The sequence below is a fragment of the Clupea harengus genome, chromosome 3, assembly GCF_900700415.2.
Source record: "Clupea harengus chromosome 3, Ch_v2.0.2, whole genome shotgun sequence".
Taxonomy (NCBI): domain Eukaryota; kingdom Metazoa; phylum Chordata; class Actinopteri; order Clupeiformes; family Clupeidae; genus Clupea; species Clupea harengus.
Window position 1 is genome coordinate 26,238,491 of NC_045154.1, and position 20,851 is coordinate 26,259,341.

Genomic DNA, 20,851 nt, shown 5'->3' on the forward strand with positions numbered 1-20,851 from the left:
AGCAAGGATGAAATCCATCGAAATAATTACAGACAACTCATCATTTCAGGATAATACTTCATATTCCAAATGATGTGCCTTCAGTCACTTACCAATCAGTGTTCCATTTAAAAAACAATTTGATTGAAGAAAAAAATCCTAAACAGTGAGGCACGCTCGGTCAGTGTCAATGAAACATCATACCTATTTTCTACTAAAAGAAACAAAGTATCTCAACAAAGTAGCATTACGATATTGGTTGTGGACATCAGTGTAGAAGTTCAGCAGCTCACTTGCTATATTCCAACCCAGCCCACTCCCCTGTCTCTGCAACCTGACCTGGTTATGCAAATCATAGGTCTACTGGCATCGCACTCAACCAATAGATTATATCAGTAAGGTGGTGTACTCCTCCCACCGCACACAACTACCGTATAACAGCAGTTGGAAGGCGTGAGTAACTACCAATGGGTTTGGTGGAGTTCCTTGAGTTATAGTTGGGGTGCGGCGCGTTCATTTTTGCACGTCTTACTTTGGGAATGAACCATTCTCACGTCATCAATTTCCTGCCATTGCCCACCTTTCGTACAATTTTGCCAATTGTCGCACTTTGTCAAAGCTCTGCAGCATGGAATTTGCAGACTTGGATGTGACTAATGCCGTTGGTCAATAGTTATAACTGATCTAAAGAAATAAAGCCCTACCCGCTGTCCCCATAGTGGTCGCACTCTGTTCACTCTGTGTACAACGTTGCCATGAGGCTGGTGTGGATGTGCACGTACCAAGGATGCAGCATGACAGTTGAGTCAGTGAAGGAGAGAGAGAGAGAGAGAGAGAGAGAGAGATCCTACAGAATGCATGAATAAAGAATTAGTTATATTATAACCGGGACCAATACGAAACGTCATTATAGCCTAAAGTGGCCTATGAAATCATCAGCGTGAAATATTACAACTATGTTCTGTCACTGTATTGTCTTTAACGTGTTCACTTTTGCACTCTGTTTTTTTAAATATCTTCATCAGAGTCTAATTATATTATGGTATACAATAGATACAATAGGAAACAATACTATAAAATACCCTAGGTTGTAGTTTTGTATGAATTTAACCATTTTTAATTGAAGCAATAGCAACACTTGTTTCAATTGTGCCCCTAAACATTTATAGAATATACTGTGTACGTAGTAGGGCCTATGCCTATAACATATTCTGGTTGTATATATTTATATATAGGTTGTCTGTGCGTGTTGTGTGTATGTATATATGTGTGTGTGCGTGCGTGTGTGTGTGTGTGTGTGTGTGTACGAGAGAGAGAGAGAGTTCATAGAGTACATGGAGTACACCATCTCTTTTACAGTACGTTGTGTACACTTTTTCTACCAAGAGTGAATTGAGCAGACTGAAGGCGGACTTTGAATAATTTACCTGCAGGGGGCAACAAATTCTCCGCAGACTATTACATAACCGTGAGAGAGGGGTGGAACAGTAGTATGACGTGATAAATTGAGGAACAGTTCACAATTTCTTACTCTTAATATTAATTGGGGTAGAAAAGGCAAAATAGAATTGGAAAATAAAACATAATAAGTTGTATAGCGCATAAAGCTATGAACTGTACTACTACTTCCCCTTTAAGAGTGTCACAGTGATTTGAGTGCGATCAGCCATTTCCGTCGTAAAGGCCTTATTCCCAGCCGGCAGCGTCAGTCAACGCACAAATCGAGGACCTTTTTCTTTTAAAAATAAATTACTAGCACAACTATTTAGGGTAGGTGCACCACATACATTAAACAACAACTGAATGCAATGTTCTTTAAGTGAAATATATGTAATAATATTTGAATAAAGCACCCATGTTACAAAGCAGCACGATAACAAGCGTAGCTTTGAGTTAAAATTAGACTCAAGTCAGGTCTGAAAACAAGGATAATTGCTAGCGAGCAAGCTTGCTATCAAGATAGCATGTTATCTACTTGACTAGTCTGCTCAACCGAGGCGGTTTCCGTGTTTATATGATGGTATATATGGTTGCTGGGGTATGTGAACACATCTGTCGTCTGACTATGTCACTGAAAACAGTTTGGCTATTTAACTTTCACTGGTTCACCTTTCCAACGCTAACAAGAAGACTAGAGTTGGTTAGCTATTTAGCTACCTAGCATTAGCCGACTCAGTTCTCACTTTGTCAAAAGTGTTTGCAAAGCCTGGTGGTTAACTTGGCCTCTTTCGAAACGATAGTTTGATCAGCTGGAAGAGTTATAGTAATCAGCTGCAGATGATAAGTGTATCGTGATGTCAGGTGTAAATGCACCGCGTGCACTTCGAGTGTGTGGGTAAAAAATAGCGCACGTTCAACCCCACAAAAATCCTAGCTAACGTTAGCTTTCTGGCTAGAGCGCACCGAGCTGTCCTCGAACTGACCTGTATGGTAACGAACTTATTTTGTTTTGTTGACACACGCCTCAGTCACCAACACATGAGCGTACTTGTTTTCAATTCCTTTTTCTTTATGTTCCATTATTTGAATAAGTAATGCCCGGGTGACAGCACCGGTAATACCAACGTTACCAGATATTAACACGCTATCCCAATAATTGTGAAAGACCATAAGTGTAGTGTCTAAAGTAACGATCAATATGTTGTAAAAATGTAACAGCTGCTCAATTGAATCCATCGAATGACTCATAACAATTCTCCATCTCTTTTTTTTTTATTTTACCTGTAAACTTCACTGACATGTGCATAGTTGATGATCAACAGGGAAAATAGTTGAACTTATGTTCATATCTTGTTTTTGTAGTGGTCATTTTCTCCCAGACTGGCGTAAATAGTGCAGTAAAGTTTTTCTGATGAGTAGCCATGGACGAAGAGGACAGCCAGGACGAGCTGATCAACCGAAATGCCTCCCATGGCAAGGGAAAGCGACCGGCCACTTCCATCCTATCCGACTACGGTGAGTTGTACACTGGAAAGTAGATTTCTCATGCCGAGTTTACATCTTTGGTCATGAAGAGTTCCATTGGGAATTCTCCATCTTTGCTGTAATTTTGAGTGTTTGCTGTATAATGCTCGCACCTAGTTTCAGATTCCCTCTGTTCTCTCCGATGATGGCGTGTGTGTCTGACATTTTGCATATTTCACATTTGCATTTTGCATTTCATAAGTGGTTTGAGGCCTTGTCATGTCCCAGCCTCTGTTTAATGACACAATCTTTGCCTTTCAGAAGACAACTCTGATGAGGGGGAGGAATCAGGGGAAGAAGAGACTGATAGTGAAGAAGATGAGGACGAGGGAGACAACCCTGATGTAGAAGATGATGAGGACGAAGAGGATGAGGATGACAGTGATGGTAAGAAGCAGCTGAGATTGTTTTCCATTACCACATCATGGCATCAATATGAATGTCTATATAAACATAAGCCCTCAGGCCAAGCAACCGTACAGCTATACATCCATTAAGTTACCTCATATTGGGTTGTTATGTGTAGTTGACACAGTGAGGAGATTCGCACAGTCACTGCTTCAATTACAAGCTTTTGTCAAACAACCACTGACACACTTGTATGTGTTTGCTCACTAGTTGAGGATGGTGGGAAGGAGCTGGAGGGGGCGGTTGGGGGCACCTCAGCGGATTTAGCCGGTCTGAGCTCTGACGAGGACTCGGAGAAATGTCCCATCTGCCTGAATTCCTTCCACGAGCAGCCCGTGGCCACGCCTGAGAGCTGCGAGCACTACTTCTGTCTGGACTGCATTCTGGAGTGGTCGAAGGTGTGTCTGCCCTCTGACTCATAAGCCTCCCCATAATAGACCCAAGCAATGCTATGCCCATGTGGGAATGATGTGTGTGTGTGTGTGTGTGTGTCTGTGTGTGTCTGTGTGTGTCTGTGTGTGTGTGTGTCTGTGTGTGTGTGTCTGTGTGTGTGTGTGTGTGTCTGTGTCTGTGTGTGTGTGTGTCTGTGTGTGTGTGTGTGTGTGTGTGTCTGTGTCTGTGTGTGTGTGTGTGTCTGTGTGTGTCTGTGTGTGTGTGTGTGTCTGTGTGTGTGTGTCTGTGTGTGTCTGTCTGTCTGTGTGTGTCTGTCTGTGTCTGTATGTGTGGTTTGCTAAGGATTTTCTTTTTTATTAACCAGGAATAAGGTTCACTAACCCTGATATGTAGATCTGTCTGACTTTGATTGTAATGTTTAAAATATATGTTTTAAAAATGTCAGACTTCTTCTGACTCCAACATTATGAATTTAGATCATGAATTTTGAAGTATTTATCACACTTGTGGTGTTCTCTTTAGAATGCTAACTCCTGCCCAGTAGACCGGATAATCTTCAAGAGCATCTGTCTAAGGAAATGTTATGGAGGAAAAGTTCAGAAAGTTGTAAGTATTTGCTGGTTTTTATAATATAATGTAATAATACAATATAAGTATTGCTGATTTATTATGTGAGTTCTGATTGTATGGCTACTGGCGATCTCAAGGCATTTAGGTGTCGAGATGAGATAAAAATGCCTGCAAACAATAACACACAAATGTAATATTTTTCATTTTATTGCATTGACTGTGCATTTGGATGGATAGTGTCTGGATGTCATAGTTTGCTCCAAATGTATAGGTACATGCAATAACCTTACCTTAACTAGTTGTTATTTGTACATCACTGAGTAACAGCAAAGAGGCAATTGTTTGATTTGTGTGAATCTACCGATGAACCACATCTAATCATTCTACAGTTTATACCCTAAGCACTTTTTGATATACAGTGGCGTGTAGCCTGTAAATATGTATTATAATGTTTAAGACCTTTGCTTGATTTTCACGGTTCATAAAATATGTTTTGTGCATCCTCCTTGCTTCCATCAGTCTGAGCTATTGTCAGCGCAGCTCAAAGGACGTGTGTATTACTCTCTCTTCAATTAGAAGTGTAGACTATATTCAGGTTCATTAAAATGTGCTATGTTGGAGTATTGTTTGCAGAGATATCATAATCCTTAAGAATGATGAGTTTGTGTGCTTGTTTATGATGTGTGTTTGTGTGTGTGTGTGTGTGTGTGTGTGTGTGTGTGTGTGTGTGTGTGTGTGTGTGTGTGTGTGTGTGTGTGTGTGTGTGTGTAGATCACAGTCCAGAAGCCCGTGAAAGTTGGTCAAGAGGAGCCGGTGGACCTGGAACTGGAGCAGACGAGCTGTGAGGTGTGTGGTGGCAGTGACCGCGAGGATCGGCTGCTGCTCTGCGATGGCTGTGACGCCGGGTGAGTGACTCCGCTGTCATGAGCCCCTTCTTTCTGCTGGCACACAGTCACGGCAGTCCCACTGTAGCCTGCCTGATCCCTGCAGGCGATGATTATCGCCAGTGTGTATCAGATGTGTTAGATCCTCACCAGGGAACCAAGCTGTGCTTAGAGTAAACCAAGAGAGTGTAGAGGCATATAAATGTGGGTGCTCAGTAGAGTCATTGTTTCTGACAAGAGTAAACAAGAGTAATAAGAGTAAACAAGTGTAATAAGAGTAAACAAGTGTAATAAGAGTAAACAAGTGTAATAAAATTACTTCACACATTAACGCTAAGCAAAGGCTTCCCAAGTATTTCAAAATGTCACGGCTCTTGTTGAGTTGAAAGTCTGTGCCAGTGTTTTGCAGAGAGCATATAAAGTGGCTTCCACAATGCAAAGAGTGTTGCAAAATGAAAAATATTGGATTGACCAAATGTCCTTAAAACATCTTCAGAACAATGCAATTGTGAAATAATTCCCAGAGAGTTTTTTCATATGCGTTTTATTTTGTTCTCAAGTACTGGATTATTGTGAGATTCAGATTGTGAATATTTTGTGGACTGCATGAAGTAACACTCTGTATTTCTCTCCCCGTGGTGGCAGGTACCACATGGAGTGCTTGACACCGCCACTGGACACTGTGCCTGTGGAGGAGTGGTTCTGCCCAGAATGTGCAGCCAACAACCGCAACTCAAGTAAGACATTTGAAAAAAAAATGTATTCAGTGCAAAATTATGGCGCATAAGCATTCTTGTGGTCAGACGCGACGTGCCACATAATTATTCTAGTGTGCACTCACATGTCTGGTGTGATGCAACCAGAAGCATGATTTGAAAAATGCCATGACAAGCACAAAGAGTACAGTCCTTAGTCATCATATAGAAAAACACTTTACTTATCAGCAAGGTCTCTGTCTGAATCTATTTACTAACTTTTGACTCACCAGGACCTGGCCCAGCGAGTGGGGAGGAGTTTGTGTTCGGTCCCCGCCCGACCACCAGCCGATCGCTGCCCTCTGCCTCGCGGCCCACGCGTGCCATCGCCCGCACGCAGCAGAGCGAGAGGGTCCGGGCCAGCGTGAACCGCCACCGCATCACCCAGGCACGCACTGAAGAGGTTTGCATGATGCTACTGCTTCTAACCCCCACCACCCCCCAACTCACTCACTCACTCACTCACTCACTCATTCACCTAACTGGCTCATCTTACTGCACTGGGATGCTCTCTCTGAGGTCAGATACAGGGAGAGGATGTGTTGGTTGTCTGCACTCATAAGAGATCTGATTTGTTTGTATAGACTCTCCTGCTGGTCGTGTTATGCAGAGGAGAGTGCACTAAAGCATATTGTCTAATAATGGAAATCAACAAATATTTGTAGGGTTTTTGAAATAATCCACTGGAAGTTTAGATATGCTGAAATGGTTCCTATGAAAAATGTTCACTGAGAATTGCATATTGAGTAAACTGGAATGTCAATGAATGCTGTGCTCACTGGAGCTTCTGTGTTGCATTAATGTTTGTGCTTCCTATGTCAATGTATTGACTGATAATTGTGTTGTAATAAGTACATTACGTGCATGTGTAAGTCGGCATGAAGAGTGATGTGTGTTGGCGTGTGCAGTTTACACCCAGATACCTGATCCAGTCCACCTGGCTGGATGATACCATCAATGCCGTGGTGGCTGGTCTGAGCACGGCCGTGTACGTGCGCGACCTCACCCCCCGGCCCGCCCCCCGCCGCAAGAGGAGGAGGAGGACGGGTGAGTTTCAGTTGGTTCCTGTGTGTGCACTGAATGAGCGCTCCCAAATTTGGTCTTTTCCGAGATGCGTCGTTTTGGTGTAGCACCACAACGGAATTGGTCTTCTTTGGGATTCGCTCCCTCCAGCCCAACACTGGGCTTTTGCCGTTGCATCGCTCTGTCGTTTTTTTTATCCCTTTCCTCTTGAACCCAGTTGTAGCCTGAGGGAATTATCTGCTTGATTTTACAGTGAAGCGCAGGACTACCAAAAGTGGCAAGGGCTGTGATAGTGATGGGAAAAAAGCTGCAGGAACTAGGGGTACGAAGCGGAAACGGCGAGTTAGGAGGACCAAATCCAGAAGGAAACAGGTGAGCACATTTTGTTAAGCAACAAAGCAGCTTTTATGAAAAAAAAATAGCAGCAGTGGCTTTAAGGGGGATTTTAACATCTTGTGATTTTTTTTTTTCTTTCTTTCTTTTTTTTTTCTTAGTTATACATATTTGTTAAGGCCGGAAAAAAACTCTTCTTCTCAAAACCACAAATTGTTCAATAAGTTACTGTGCTTGACTAGTTGTAGGACAGTGCTTTTCAGTCTCTCAGAGTCATGACCATTGCATTGACCACACTCAACAACATGTGTTTTTTCAGGTTGCAAAGAAGCGGCCCACCTCTCGGAAACGAATCGCCCACAGTCTGGGCATCAAGAACCCCAAGAATGGCTCCTCCATCCCCTCCGTCTACCGTCCCTCAGAGACCACGCTGGGCAGCATGCGGGCCGACATCGGGGCTGCTTCTCTGTCCATCTATGGGGACCCATTCGACCTGGACGATGTGTACGTTGCAACAGCAACCTGTCTTGGCTGTGATTTGATGATTTGAAAGTTTTAGATTGATAATGTTGTGGGTTCAGATTGAAGATTGGATTTGTTTTGGCAGTAAACTCGGAACTGTTGTAGAAACATGGTAACTGCTTTTGTGCAGAAACACTGAATTTGGCAAGAATTTTAGTTTAAGATTAAGTGTTTTAGGCAAATGGTAACTGTTTATCCGCAAAACACCCATAGTGAGGAGGAGCCCGCCCCTGTGCAACCGTCCCTGCTGGAGCTGAAACGCCGTGGCCTGTCCCGCTCTGCCATGCGCTCGCACCAGCCTGTTGCCAGACCTGTGGCTGCGGGCCTGTCCAGGTAAAGCCTCACAAGCCACTCGCACATCTCTCTCTCTCACACACACACACACACACACACACACACACACACACACACATGCATGCATGCATGCATGCATATACAGTGGGGAAAATAAGTATTTGATCCCCTGCCGATTTCGCAAGTTTGGCCACTTGCAAAGAAATGTGTGATCTATAATTGTAATAGTAGGTGTATTTTAACAGTGAGAAACAGAATATCAACAAAAAAATCCAGAAAACTGCATTTTATAACATTTATGACTTAATTTGCATTTGATGCAGAAAATAAGTATTTGAACCCCTAGCAAAATATGACTTAGTACTTGGTGGAATAACCCTTGTTGGCAAGCACAGACGTCAGACTTTTCTTGTAGTTGGTCACCAGGTTTACACACATCTCAGGAGGGATTTTGGTCCACTCCTCTTTGCAGATCCTCTCCAAATCCTTAAGGTTGCGTTTTCAATGGGAGGGAATGAGGTTCAAGCCCAATATATTCCACGTTACATGGCCCCATCCATAGTCCCCTCGATGCAGTGGAGTCGTCCTGTACCCTTGGCAGAGAAACAGCCCCAAAGCATAATGTTTCCACCTCCATGCTTGACGGTGGGGATGGTGTTCTTGGGGTCATATTCAGCATTCTTCCCCCTCCAAACGCGGCAAGTCGAGTTGATGCCAAAGAGCTTGATTTTGGTCTCATCTGACCACATCCTGTCTCCCAATCCTCCTTAGAATCATTCAAGTGTTCATTGGCAAACTTCAGACGGCCCTGTACATGTGCTTCCTTGAGCAGGGGGACCTTGCGAGTGCTGCAGTACTTCAAACCATTACGGCGTAGTGTGTTGCCAATGGTTTTCTTGGTGACTGTGGTCCCAGCTGCCTTGAGATCATTCACAAGCTCCCCCTGTGTAGTTCTGGGGTATTTCTGCACCTTTCGGATGATCACCGATACCGCACAAGGGGATATCTTGCATGGAGCCCCAGACCTAGAGCGATTGACAGTTGTTTGGTGTTGCTTCCATTTACGAATAATCGCACCAATAGTTGTCTGCTTCTCACTAAGCTGCTTGCCGATGGTTTTGTAACCCATTCCAGCCTTGTGCAGGTCTACAATCTTATCTCTGACGTCCTTGGTCAACTCTTTGGTCTTGCCCATGGTGGTGAGGTTGAAGGTGTGAAGTATGATTCTTTGGACAGGTTTCTTTTATACACGTCACCAGTTGAGATCAGGTGTACCTTGTTAGGCCTAATGAGGACTAATCTATGTGCTTCTTGGGCACATAACTGGTCATTGGGAGCCAGAATTCTTGCTGTTTGCTTGGGGGTTCAAATACTTATTTTCTGCATCAAATAAAATCATAAATGTTATAAAATGCAGTTTTCTGGATTTGTTGATATTCTATTTCTCACTGTTAAAATACACCTACCATTACAATTATAGATCACACATTTCTTTGCAAGTGGCCAAACTTGCGAAATCGGCAGGGGTTCAAATACTTATTTTCCCCACTGTATACATACATACGCACTCACACACAAAATGCCTCTTCACTTATGTCAACGCGTCATGAAAGCCTTAATTGACCCACAGAGAGCACCAAGCCTGTGTAATGGGGTTTCCCCTTTTCAAAGTACACCTGCAAAACAATTTTTGTCACAGTTATGGATTACGTCATAAGGCGCTCAGTGCATTACCTGCATCCACATCGGGTAGGACGTAAACTTCAACTGGACACGGGCTGTGGGGACTTAAATAATTATTCGAGTTCTTGAGGGAGTTGATACAGTGTGTTCCTGTGCTGCAGGCGTGGTGTGGGCATGTCTCAGGGTGGCGAGGTGGCAGAGGCGGCCCCCGTTTCCGACCTGCTGGGCAGCATCATGTCCAGCCAGAACGTCCTCATGATGGACAGCTCTGACGTGGTCATCAACAGAGATGGCACCCTCAAAGCTATCAAACCCGGTCAGTCATTCAGTCGGCCATTTTCATGTGATATGTGGTACTGTCACCAATCACAGTCATTTTATGTGGTGTATGATACTACTGAGGTTAAGAGACTGCATGTTTTTTTCCTCAGCAGTAGTGGTTATGAGCTTTACTTTAAAAGTAGTGTATGCCTGTACTGTATTGAGCTGCTGAAATAACTTGAGATGTGTTGCAGTGTGCTAAACTGTAGACCAAGAGCAGGTGTGAATTCCCATCCCCTAACTGTGTGTGTTTATTTTGTCCTGCAGTGAATATTCCATCGCCGAAGTCCACCCCCACTCATAGCGGCTGCGTGAGTGAAGCTGCCAGCACCCCAACTTACGGGGAAGCCGGCGGCTCCTCTCCCTTCCCTCACAGCTCCCCTGGGCCCATCCTCCCTCCTCTCATCCCGGCCTCTCCCGGCCTTCCCTCTCCTTCCTCCGTTACACGCTCCAGCCCGCACCCCCCTGGTCTCCCCAGACCCAGCTCCTCTCAGGTCCCGGGCACGTCTCCTGGCCCCAGCCACCTTCGGCAATCCAGTAGAGAGAGGGCAGAGAGGCCGAGGGAGGATGGACCAGCCAGAAAAGTCCCTCCCAAGCCCGTATGGGTGGACGTGTCTGTGTTACCTCGGATACCAAAAATCAAGCGAGAGAGTGGCAGCCAGGCAGAGAGCAGTAGCACTAGCAGCAGCAGCAGCAGCAGCAGCAGCAACAACAACAGGAGGAGCAGCAGCAGCCGTAGTAATGGCTTCCCAGAGGCCCTCCACAGCCTCACAGGGAACCAGGTCCGCCAGCAGACTGCTGACCAGCAGGGGGCAAGCTCGGGCCAGCAGGGGAGGACAACAGAGGCCCCGAAGCAGAGGTCAGAGCAGGTGGCATCTTCGTCGTCCTTCACCAGCATGTACTCCTCGCCTGCTGTTTCTTCTTCTACCTCCTCTTTCTCGTCCGCCAGCTACTCGGGAGCTTCATCATCTTCATCATCATCGTCTTCAGTGAGCTTTCGCATCAACGCCAGCGGGAGTTCATGGCAAGCCCGGAGGCTAGCGGGTCCTAATCCCCTGGATCCAACGCAACAGGGGGATCCGAAGAAACAGCAGGGTAAGCACACATTTCTCCTCAAACCCCACAGCAAGGACACCTCAGTGAAGCCTGACGTGTACGACCCTTCGGACCCCACCAACTCCAACACGGAGTCCGACTCAGACAGTGAGAAACCCAGAGGGCCGGCCAGTGTTGGGTTTTGGCTGAAGAAGCCTAGGTTATTACACAAAGAGGCAGCTAAGAAAGAAGGGACTTGCCCAGTAAAAAAAGAAACCCAGGAACAGGTTTCGAGGAGGGTCGAGGAGCACATAGGCACTGATGTGACGGTGAGGAAAGAGCCAGAGTCAGACGAGGATGCACACAATCAGGGAGATGTGCTCCCAAACACCCAAAGTGTATATGAAATACCAGGAAGCCATGAACAACTCCTTGAATCCCCTCAGGTGATCAACTGCAGAAACACTGAAAAAGCTCGCTCTCCTGACCGCAGTCAGGTGAAAGAGGAACACCCCGAGCACACCTCCTTACCCAGCTCTTCCTCCAGCAGCAGCAGCTCTAGCTCCAGTTCCAGTTCCAGTTCTGACTCCTCAGCCAGTCAGAGCCACACCAGTGACCAGAAGGTGAAGACTGAGGTCAAATCAGAGCCTGAGGATGGTTTACACCCCAACAGAGTCAGGTCACCATCTAGAAGCCATCGGGCAGTGCAGGATCTTCCACAGCCTCCTGCAAACAGCTCCTCCAAAGAGAGGAAGAGGGGGGGGAAGTCCGGCTCTCGCAGCCCAGCACCGAAGGCTTTGGAGCAGAGGAAGAGGAACTTGCGCACTCGGTCGCGCTCCCGAACCAGGGACAAGCGGCGCTCACGTTCTCGATCTAGAGACAAAAGGCGTTCACACTCTCGATCTCGTTCTCGATCTAGAGAGAAGAGAAGGTCCCGCTCGCGATCACGTTCGAGGTCGAGAGATGAGAGGAGGTCGCGATCCCGGGAGAAAAGACGCGTCCGCTCCAGATCACATTCTCGATGCAGAGACAAACGACGTTCTCGTTCAAAAGAGAAGAGGCGATCTCGATCTCATTCCCGAGAAAAGAGGCGGTCGCGCTCCAACAGTGCAGAGCGAAGGCGGAGGCCCCGCCGGGATAGCCGCGATAGGAACGACAGCAGGGTTAATCAGAGCCCGAAACGCTCCAAAAACAGGAGGCACAGTCGATCTCGATCGCGCTCGAGGTCCAAAGACAGAAAGAGACCCCGGTCCAGGTCACGATCCAGGGAGAGAAAGAAAGGAGAGCTTTCTTCGCAGAACTCTCATCTGAAAGACAAAGGCCTCCACAAAAAACCCTCATCATCTGCATCTGCATCCTCCTCCTCGTTGCCATTGGTGTCCTCCTCCAGAGACCACAGGGAGCCTGCTCAGGTCTCGTACAAGAGAATGGCCTCAACTGGCACTGCCAAAGAGGAGAAGGCAGCTAAAGACCTGAAACAGGAAATTCCTGTCTCGGTCAAGAAAGAGACAGACACACAGAATGTTTCCCCAGGGGTTCTCTGGATGGTCAAAGAAAAAGACCCTAAGGAGCAGGACAGCAAGCCCTGTTTGGCTCTGCTGAAAGAAATCAAGCAAGAAAAACCCTGGTCCCCTCATGTGGCTGAGTCCAAGCAAGAGGACGTGTGTTCTCCTTATGCCTTCAAGCTAGATTTGCAGGACCACAAAGAAATCAAGGATGAGAAGATTCCCCCAACCAGACCATCAGACCTCAAGCCAGGGAAGTCCTCCCTTGATGACTGCAAGGCTACCTCTGCCTCTGTTCAGGTAGAAATTACGAAGAGTGTTCAGTCTGCAAGCGTAGCCAAGTCTGAGAGCATTTGGCCTGAGGAGGATCTTCAGCCACCTCCTCCACCTCCACCTCCTCCAGCCACTGTCACTCCTGAACACAGTCTGAGCCTCAAGAAAGCACCTCCTCCTCTCACCACCACCACCACCATCCCCGTCAGCCCCTCACCACCTCCAGAACCAGAGGACAAGATGGCGGTCAAAATGGACCTTGTGAAACAAGAGGAGGAGCTATCAGCCGACGAAGACTTCAATGTGGACTACATGCTCGACAGCCTCTACCTCAAGGACATGGGAGAGCAGGCAGGTGCTGAAGAGGATGGGGCAGGTGCTACTGAGGAGGCCCTCTCAGACAAACAGGAGGGCCATGACACTGTCACCCAGGTCACGGAAAAGCAGGAGGTGGGGAGCTTGGAGAAGCAGGAGACGGAGGGCGCTGTGAGCCTTGAGGGTTCCAAGTCAAAGACTTCAGTGAAGAGGGTCACTTGGAACATACAGGAACCAGATGGACCTCAGGGACAGAAAATTAGCAGTGAGTGTCAATGACAAATTATTAATTATACAGGGATAGACATAGCTGTGCAGGTCTTGTTAAAAACTCTTAAACCTAGATACCAGTGTAACCCAATGTAATATTTTATCTTTTCTCATTTTTGTCTCTTTTTGGATGGTTAAGAAATGATGGTTTCTATTAACTCAGATGTTTGTTCATTTTTATCAGAGGGTGACTGTCCGTTCTGTTGTATCTCGGGGCTACAGTGGTACAGGAGGTAGAGAAGTCGTTTAGTAATCAGAAGGTTGCTAGTTCGATTCCCTGTCGAAGCGTCCTTGAGCAAGACACTGAACCCCTAATTGCTCCTGATGTGCAGTGTGCCATCAGTGTAAATGTAAAAATGTGAATACATCCTTGTAAGTCGCTTTGGATAAAAGCGTCTGCTAAATGACTAAATGTAATGTAAATGTATCTTGTCTTTCAGAGCTTGCTCTTTATAAGCGGAAGCAGAAACTGGAAGCAGCTAGGAAGGCAGCTATCGCCACGGACATCGCACAGATGCCCAGCCAGGTGCGGTGCCTTTCCCAATCATAACTTTCCTGTGAATATATGTCTGTAGTCACTGATCACCACTCTCAAGATCTCTACACAAGGAGACGAAATGAAAGTGGGAATTATAAAAAAACTGTCAGCCCTTCAGCAGGGTTTGTTGTAAATATGATACTGGTGAAAAAAAAACCCTATTTTGATTATTAAGTTAAAGTCGTTTATCAGTATGGCAGTAGTACTTAACTTACATTTGCACAAAGATAGAAAAGATTCTCACTCAAAGAAGAGGCCAGATTTTCATCTTTTCATTCTTGACTCTACATTGTCCTTCCTGACTGTTGGCAGCTCCATCTATAGATTTCTATAGATCAATAGGTTTCTATTAGGGCTGTCAGCGTTAACGCGTTAATCTATGCGATTAATGCGGCCGTGATTAACGCGATAAAATATTTTAACGCAATTAACGCAACTTAAAAAAAAAAAATCTTTTTTTTTTTTTTTTTTAATGCCTTTATTTGGATAGGACTAGGGCTGTGAAATGATTAAAATTTTTAATCAAATTAATCACAGGTTTCTGTGGATTAATCATGATTAATCACATATTACCGATTTTCTCTGTATATTTTTGTGAGAACAAAAAGATTTATGACAAAAGACGGATATATACACATTTAACATGTTTTTTCTTTTTTTATTCATAAAAAAAACAATGGTGCTGCAACTCAGCAGTTCTTTAGCAGTTCTCTTTGCTATTCCATATGGAACATTAATATAATCTTCATCCTAAACAGAATTTGGGCTTCTTAGCCATTGTATGGTTGAATAAAAAAAAAAAAAAATTCTTTTTAAATCAAACAGAAATTATTTGGGCTTCTTAGCCATTGTTTTTATAGGATGGTTGAAAAAAAATTCTCTTTTTTGTCAAACAACCATTAACCACACCATGACACAATCTAATGCCTCTAAATGCCCCTTTACAGTAGTCTAGCCGCGTCTATCATATTACGTGCACTGTCTGTCCCTATAGTGGTCGTTTTGTCTTTAATTGCCCAGTTGCTTGCAACAGTTTGGAACTATTGTGCACATGCCTCTGCAAAGTGGCGCTCCTCTGTTTTCATGCACGTTCGTGTAAACGACTTTAACTTCCATTCGTCGGTGATTAGATATGCAGTTACACCCAGGTAGTTATCGTTACTCACAGAAGTCCAGTGATCCCCTGACAGCGCCTGATGTTTCGTAGCAGCCGTCATTTTCATTTTTTTCTTTTCAGCTTCATACAGCTCGTGGATTTTTGTCATTATTGTGCGTTTTTGCGGTGTTTTGATGCTCGAGTCCCCCGTTGCCACTCGCAAAACTACGGTGAACCCCTCCTCAACAATATTAATCGATCTACAGCTTTTTGCAATCCATTTGGCAACTGTGCTAGTCAACTTGTCACAGGCAGACTTAATGAGGGGCCTACGTTGTTCAGTGAGGGTGGTTTGGCGCATTCCACTTTAACTCCCCTCGCCGACCAACGCATGCATCGCGTTGAGGTGGTACTTAAGGCTGGTATTGCTACGGTGAAACGATAACGTCTTCCCGCAGAGTGTGCATATCACTTTGGTTTTATTGAATGTTCCATCTTTGTTTTTTTTAAACACGAACTTCCCATTACAGCGGCGACTAATGCAGATTGGGCGGAAATGTGCGTATATTGGAAGCTCATTTTGCGCATGCGTTAAAAAAATTAACTAATTAATCCTGTAATTTAATCATAACGCGTTAACGCGTTATTTTTCACAGCTCTAGATAGGACATGAAGTTATGACAGGAAACGGCGAGGCTGAGAAGAGGTGGAGAGAGGATTGGGAAATTACATCAGGCCAGACTTGAACCTGTGTCCCCTCGGGCAATGTAGCCAGTAAGTAGGGGGCTTGGCCTACCATTTTATGGGAGCGATGAGGGACAGGTGGGGCTTGAATAGCCCCCCTTTTTCAAAGTGGGGAATGACAGAAAAAGTTTGAGAACCACTGCGGTAGTTGAAGATGGAGAGAGCTGAGGGATTGTTGGGCGGAAAGTCTCTGTTTAAAAGCCAAAATGACGGAACAATCGACAAAACTAAAGTTGTATGTAGCATTTGTCAAGCTGAATTTAGCTATCACAGAAGCAGCTCGTCTTGAAGTTATCACCTTAATGCAAAGCACCCGACAGAAAGCAGTCCCAGGTTAGATGATCGCCAACCCACACTCCATGACTTCTCTAGGAAAATAACTAGACCAGTCCGTGAAAAGGTTACCATTTGGGTTGCCGGTGACTGTCGGCCCATCAACATAGTTGAGGACAGTGGGCTGATTGAGGTGATTCGAATTGCTTCAGGGGAATTTCTTACAATTTACCGTCGAGGGGGCACCATTGTGTTTAAAAAAATACAATTAAGCAACAGTTTCTAAAATACATGCTGTCTGAAGTGATTACTTGTTTATTTATAAGATTTAGTCTTAAGAAGAAAAACAAACTTTTAATCGCGATTAATTAATTTCAAAATGTGCGATTAATTAGTTAATTTTTTTTAATCGATTGACAGCCCTAGTTTCTATAGATCGATAGGTTTCTATGCATGTGGTACAATCCATGAAGGGATTTACCATGTACCAGAAATGAGGATCAGAAGGCAAATATGTGGTTGAGAAAGACATGGCCTTTACTGACGAGAATATCTTCTGATCTAGTCTGATTATTTGGGGGGGGGGGGAAACACACAGCTTTGTTATTCATTGAGGTTTTGGCATAGTTTGAACACAAGGACCTTTTCTAACGTGATATGAAAGAGAAACTTTCAAAGAAAGGGAAATCGTATAAGGATTTGTTCTCATTTGTGGCTAACCTCGAGTCGTATCTAATAGAACTGTTCTACCTTTGAAATACATTTAACCTTGAAAAGATCTTCCAGTTCCATGTGCTGTTCGAAGGAACACCTGCTTTTAAGACTTCCCAAATTCAGCTAACTGAAATAGGAAGTCACAACCCAACACAGACCTCGCTTTCCCTTAATTCTGTCCCACATACCACCATCTTGCAGCTTGATTGTTATTAAATACAAATGTCCTGTTGGGATAGCTACAACCCCCATCATGGGGTATTACCCATTGAACTCAATAGGGGAAAGAAAGTGAAATTGAACACATTTTTTGGGTGCAGGGGTGGTTTCCAGAAGCTGTTTTCCTATAATGCTGGCTTGCTGCTGTACCATGGGGTGGCCACAGGGTGGCAGTGTTCACTAGACACCATGAGAAGTTAGACTACATAGACCTTACCCTTGGCAGCGTCTACAATCACGAGTGAAACTGAAACTGCCCTCAGATGTATTTCAGATGAAATGAAACTCGAAACCTTCCTGAGAAACGGGAAGAGACTGGCCCTCAGGAATGCTGATTGGAGGGGAAAATGTATCTGTATGCACTCCAAAAAGGTTACACATCGGAACCACACCATTCCCAAATGTCAAGATTAATTCAGATGTTTGGACAAAAGTTTGGACACACCTTCTCATTTTTTGAGAAGTTTTTTTCTTTACTTTTATTATTTTCTACATGGTAGATAACACTTTTTTGTTTAGTACATCATTCCATATGTGTTCTTTCGTAGTTTAAATGTCTTCAGTATTAATCTACAATGTAGAAAATAATAAAAGTAAAGAAAACACTTCTCAAAAAAATGGAAGGTGTGTCCAAACTTTTGACTGGTACTGTATATGTACAGCATTTTGAGTTCTCTGAAAAAGAATGGTGGTGCTATCTCTGAGATCTTTGGTTGAGTTCCTAAAGAATGCATGTAAATAAAAGAAGTGTCAGACCCATAATGTTTTTGGGACCTTGCTCCACCAGTTGGCCTAGAAAAACCCCTGTGATTGTAAATGTGATTTTGACAGATCTGGAATCCCTATAAACCAGACCAGTGGTGTCGTTACTTTTCGTCCTGATCTGACCCGTAATCCCTCTACCACTGTTATGTTTCCACAGGAAACCATTGGAGCCAGAGACGCAGGCTCTCTGACCCAGGAGGAAGCCCCAGGCACGGGACAGGGGGTGTCTGCTGCAGGAGACACGGACAAGGACATGGTGAGGAGATGGAAATCCCTGGAAGTGGTTTAGGAAGTAACCACTACCAAAGTTCAGAAATCAACAGAGCTAATTTTGCTAATTTTCCTTATTGGCACAACCCACAGAGTAGGATATGTAATTTGTAATCCCTACCTTATCCTGTTGCAAAAGTACACTATAAAGGACCTTTAAAGGTCAACGGTCAATCTCTGATACGGCTTGTTTGTTTTTTTATCGTTTGATGGCACATGGCATGATTCTGTTATAGACATAGTGACATCACAGGTGGAATTTACAGTGGGAATCAGCCATCCATAATAAAAATGATGTCACTTGTCCGGTGTCTCCAGATGAGACAGATAAGGGTATAATGCCAAAAATATATAGCATAGATGTAAAATGACTGAACTTGACATTCTGAATGAAACGCTTTTCCAAAAAGTAGCAAGGAGGAAAAAAAGCAGCTCTTGAGATAATTTTTTCATGTGATATCAATATAATTTGTCTTTGAACAATCACCAAAGGCCACTCCGTTTTCCCAGAGGAACTACCTGTCAGTGTTGTCCCAGAGCCATTCCTCTAAGCTTCTCTCCTCTGTGTCCCATCCACAGTACATGAAGAAGCTCCACATGCAGGAGAGGGCCGTTGAAGAGGTGAAACTGGCCATCAAGCCCTTCTACCAGAACAGAGACATCACCAAGGAGGAGTACAAGGAGATCCTGCGAAAAGCTGTACAGAAGGTAGAGGAGGGGCCGAGAGGCACCCATGCCTGTGTTTGGGGTAGAAACCTGGCGTGAGCGGTGGGGTGTCCTCAGTGGGCTGTAGAGTATGGATGTCCCTGTCAATACATTATATACATTAGCCCACTGTCAATACTCTATATACATTAGCCCACTGTCAATACTCTATATACATTAGCACACTGTCAATACTCTATATACATTAGCCCACTGTCAATACATTATATACATTAGCACACTGTCAATACTCTATATACATTAGCCCACTGTCAATACATTATATACATTAGCCCACTGTCAATACTCTATATACATTAGCACTATATCGCTGCCTTTAAATTTGTGTAGCAGCTGTTATATTTTGCCTTTTTGCCTATTAGTGGTCCTTCATTTAATGAGCTATTTTTACATGGCGGACTCTGAACTCCTCCTGTGCCTTGTTTGTTTTGTGACATTGATTCAGTTGTGTTATTTTATGGCTCATGATGGCTTTGGTGTGGCGTGAGGTTAATGCCGCTTTCGCTCTACTTGAAGGTGTGCCACAGCAAGAGTGGTGAGATCAACCCCGTCAAAGTGGCTAACTTGGTGAAGGCATACGTGGACAAGTACAAGCACGCCCGGAAACACAGGAAACCCGAGGAGGGCGTGTCAAGCGGGAGTGGGGTGGGTACTGAACAGCCAGAGGCTACAGACTCATAGAAGCTCGGAGTGATCACGCCTCACCAGGACAGGAAATCTGTCATACGCACCTGATCATGGTTTTTTTTTTGTTTTTTTTTAATACATTTGTATCACCTCTCCCACCACATAACCCTGTTGGGTGACTTAAGGGCTTGTCTCATGTCCCCTATGCATAAGCTCTCCCCCACCTTTCAGTGCACTGCGCTTTTTTGTGTGTGTGCATCTGTTCATGGTCCTGTTACCACTGGGGCCACAACAACTATGTCAGCCGTGTGTGTGTGTGTGTGTGTGTGTGTGTGTGTGTGTGTGTGTGTGTGTGTGTGTGTGTGTGTGTGTGTGTTCATTCATTTTCCTGTCACATGAGAAAGTGTACATGGAAAGAACCTCAAGAAACATCTCTGGGCATTGAACACCATTCAAAAGAAAATCCTATTCACAGACCTGTACAAATAGTCCCCCATCCTAAATTGAAGTTAGGAAATGAAACTTCACTTCTGCATGTAAGGGCACCACACATCACGTAATCCATGCCCAGATCCAGTCCATCACACCAATGACGACCTCTGAGTCTGTATGAGAAATCACGTGGACCTTTCAGCTCATCCAACCGGCTCAACTACTTCAGATTCGCGAGGCAAGAATACTTCCGTGGAGAACCTGCTTTTGTCATGGCAACCTACCAACCGTGCGCTTTTTCAGGAACCATAGTTTACCGTCAGCGGACAGCTTGCCTGAGCATCAGTTGTGATCCGCTGTGGTGTTCATTTTTCTGGATAAATCACCTCATCATGTTTAGAAGCCTTTTCTCTGAAAGGGTGTTCACATCCGAAGTATGTCCCTGCAGTGTGAAATGGGGATTGAAATGTGTCTAAATCAAGACGTTATAAAATCTGGATATGTCAACTCATCATGAGATTTTTGTGCTAACCTAAACAGGCCTTCATAAAAAAAGAAAAAGCAGTTGGTGTGCTGGATCTCAACAACAGCAGATTGACGCTGATAATCATAAAATGAAAATAAAATACGAACGTTTAAGAACACTCTTAATCTACGCTACCAGTCCCAGCACTGTACTAACACACACTCTTGACTGATCCTATTTTAGTGGACAGTATGTTTTATAACTTTTTAAAAGTAGTTGATTTCTGTTTGTCTTTTCTGTTTGAATAATCTACTCTGGATGTCTCTTCACTGAATGCATGTTTTTTTTCTTGAAGAGAATTATATTAAACTGAGTGATAACTCAGTCAGAACGTGCAATATTGATCATCTTCACTCAATTAGCTTCGCCTTGGTCTTGACTACACAGTTGGACA

General features: G+C 44.4%; 1 protein-coding gene across 3 annotated transcripts; it reads left to right on the top strand.

Annotated features, from left to right (window-relative positions):
• The first annotated feature begins 1,373 nt into the window (after positions 1 to 1,373).
• Positions 1,374 to 20,466, top strand: phrf1 (PHD and ring finger domains 1). Of its 3 annotated transcripts, none has more exons than XM_042707367.1 (18): positions 1,374 to 2,017; positions 2,782 to 2,934; positions 3,205 to 3,330; positions 3,562 to 3,749; positions 4,267 to 4,350; positions 5,086 to 5,219; positions 5,844 to 5,935; positions 6,187 to 6,356; positions 6,862 to 7,000; positions 7,230 to 7,348; positions 7,629 to 7,813; positions 8,045 to 8,164; positions 9,970 to 10,124; positions 10,397 to 13,522; positions 13,968 to 14,053; positions 18,034 to 18,132; positions 18,726 to 18,854; positions 19,389 to 20,466. In XM_042707367.1, the coding sequence occupies exons 2-18, from the start codon at positions 2,841 to 2,843 to the stop codon at positions 19,551 to 19,553; spliced, it is 5,211 nt and encodes a 1,736-aa protein (XP_042563301.1). In that variant the 5' UTR covers positions 1,374 to 2,017; positions 2,782 to 2,840; the 3' UTR covers positions 19,554 to 20,466. The 3 variants fall into 3 exon arrangements, with proteins under 3 accessions (XP_042563301.1, XP_012692823.2, XP_042563302.1); XM_012837369.3 differs by having other exon boundaries at positions 1,374 to 1,749; XM_042707368.1 differs by lacking the exon at positions 1,374 to 2,017 and adding an exon at positions 2,039 to 2,409.
• The last annotated feature ends 385 nt before the right edge of the window (positions 20,467 to 20,851 follow it).

What these genes read in the sequence shown, in the direction of transcription:
- phrf1 (XM_042707367.1), top strand. Translation starts at nt 2,841, where the DNA reads ATGGACGAAGAGGACAGCCAGGACGAGCTGATCAACCGAAATGCCTCC. An exon ending in TGCGATGGCTGTGACGCCGG is followed by an intron (nt 5,220 to 5,843) that starts GTGAGTGACTCC and finishes CCGTGGTGGCAG; the next exon opens with GTACCACATGGAGTGCTTGA. An exon ending in TCGCACAGATGCCCAGCCAG is followed by an intron (nt 14,054 to 18,033) that starts GTGCGGTGCCTT and finishes ATGTTTCCACAG; the next exon opens with GAAACCATTGGAGCCAGAGA.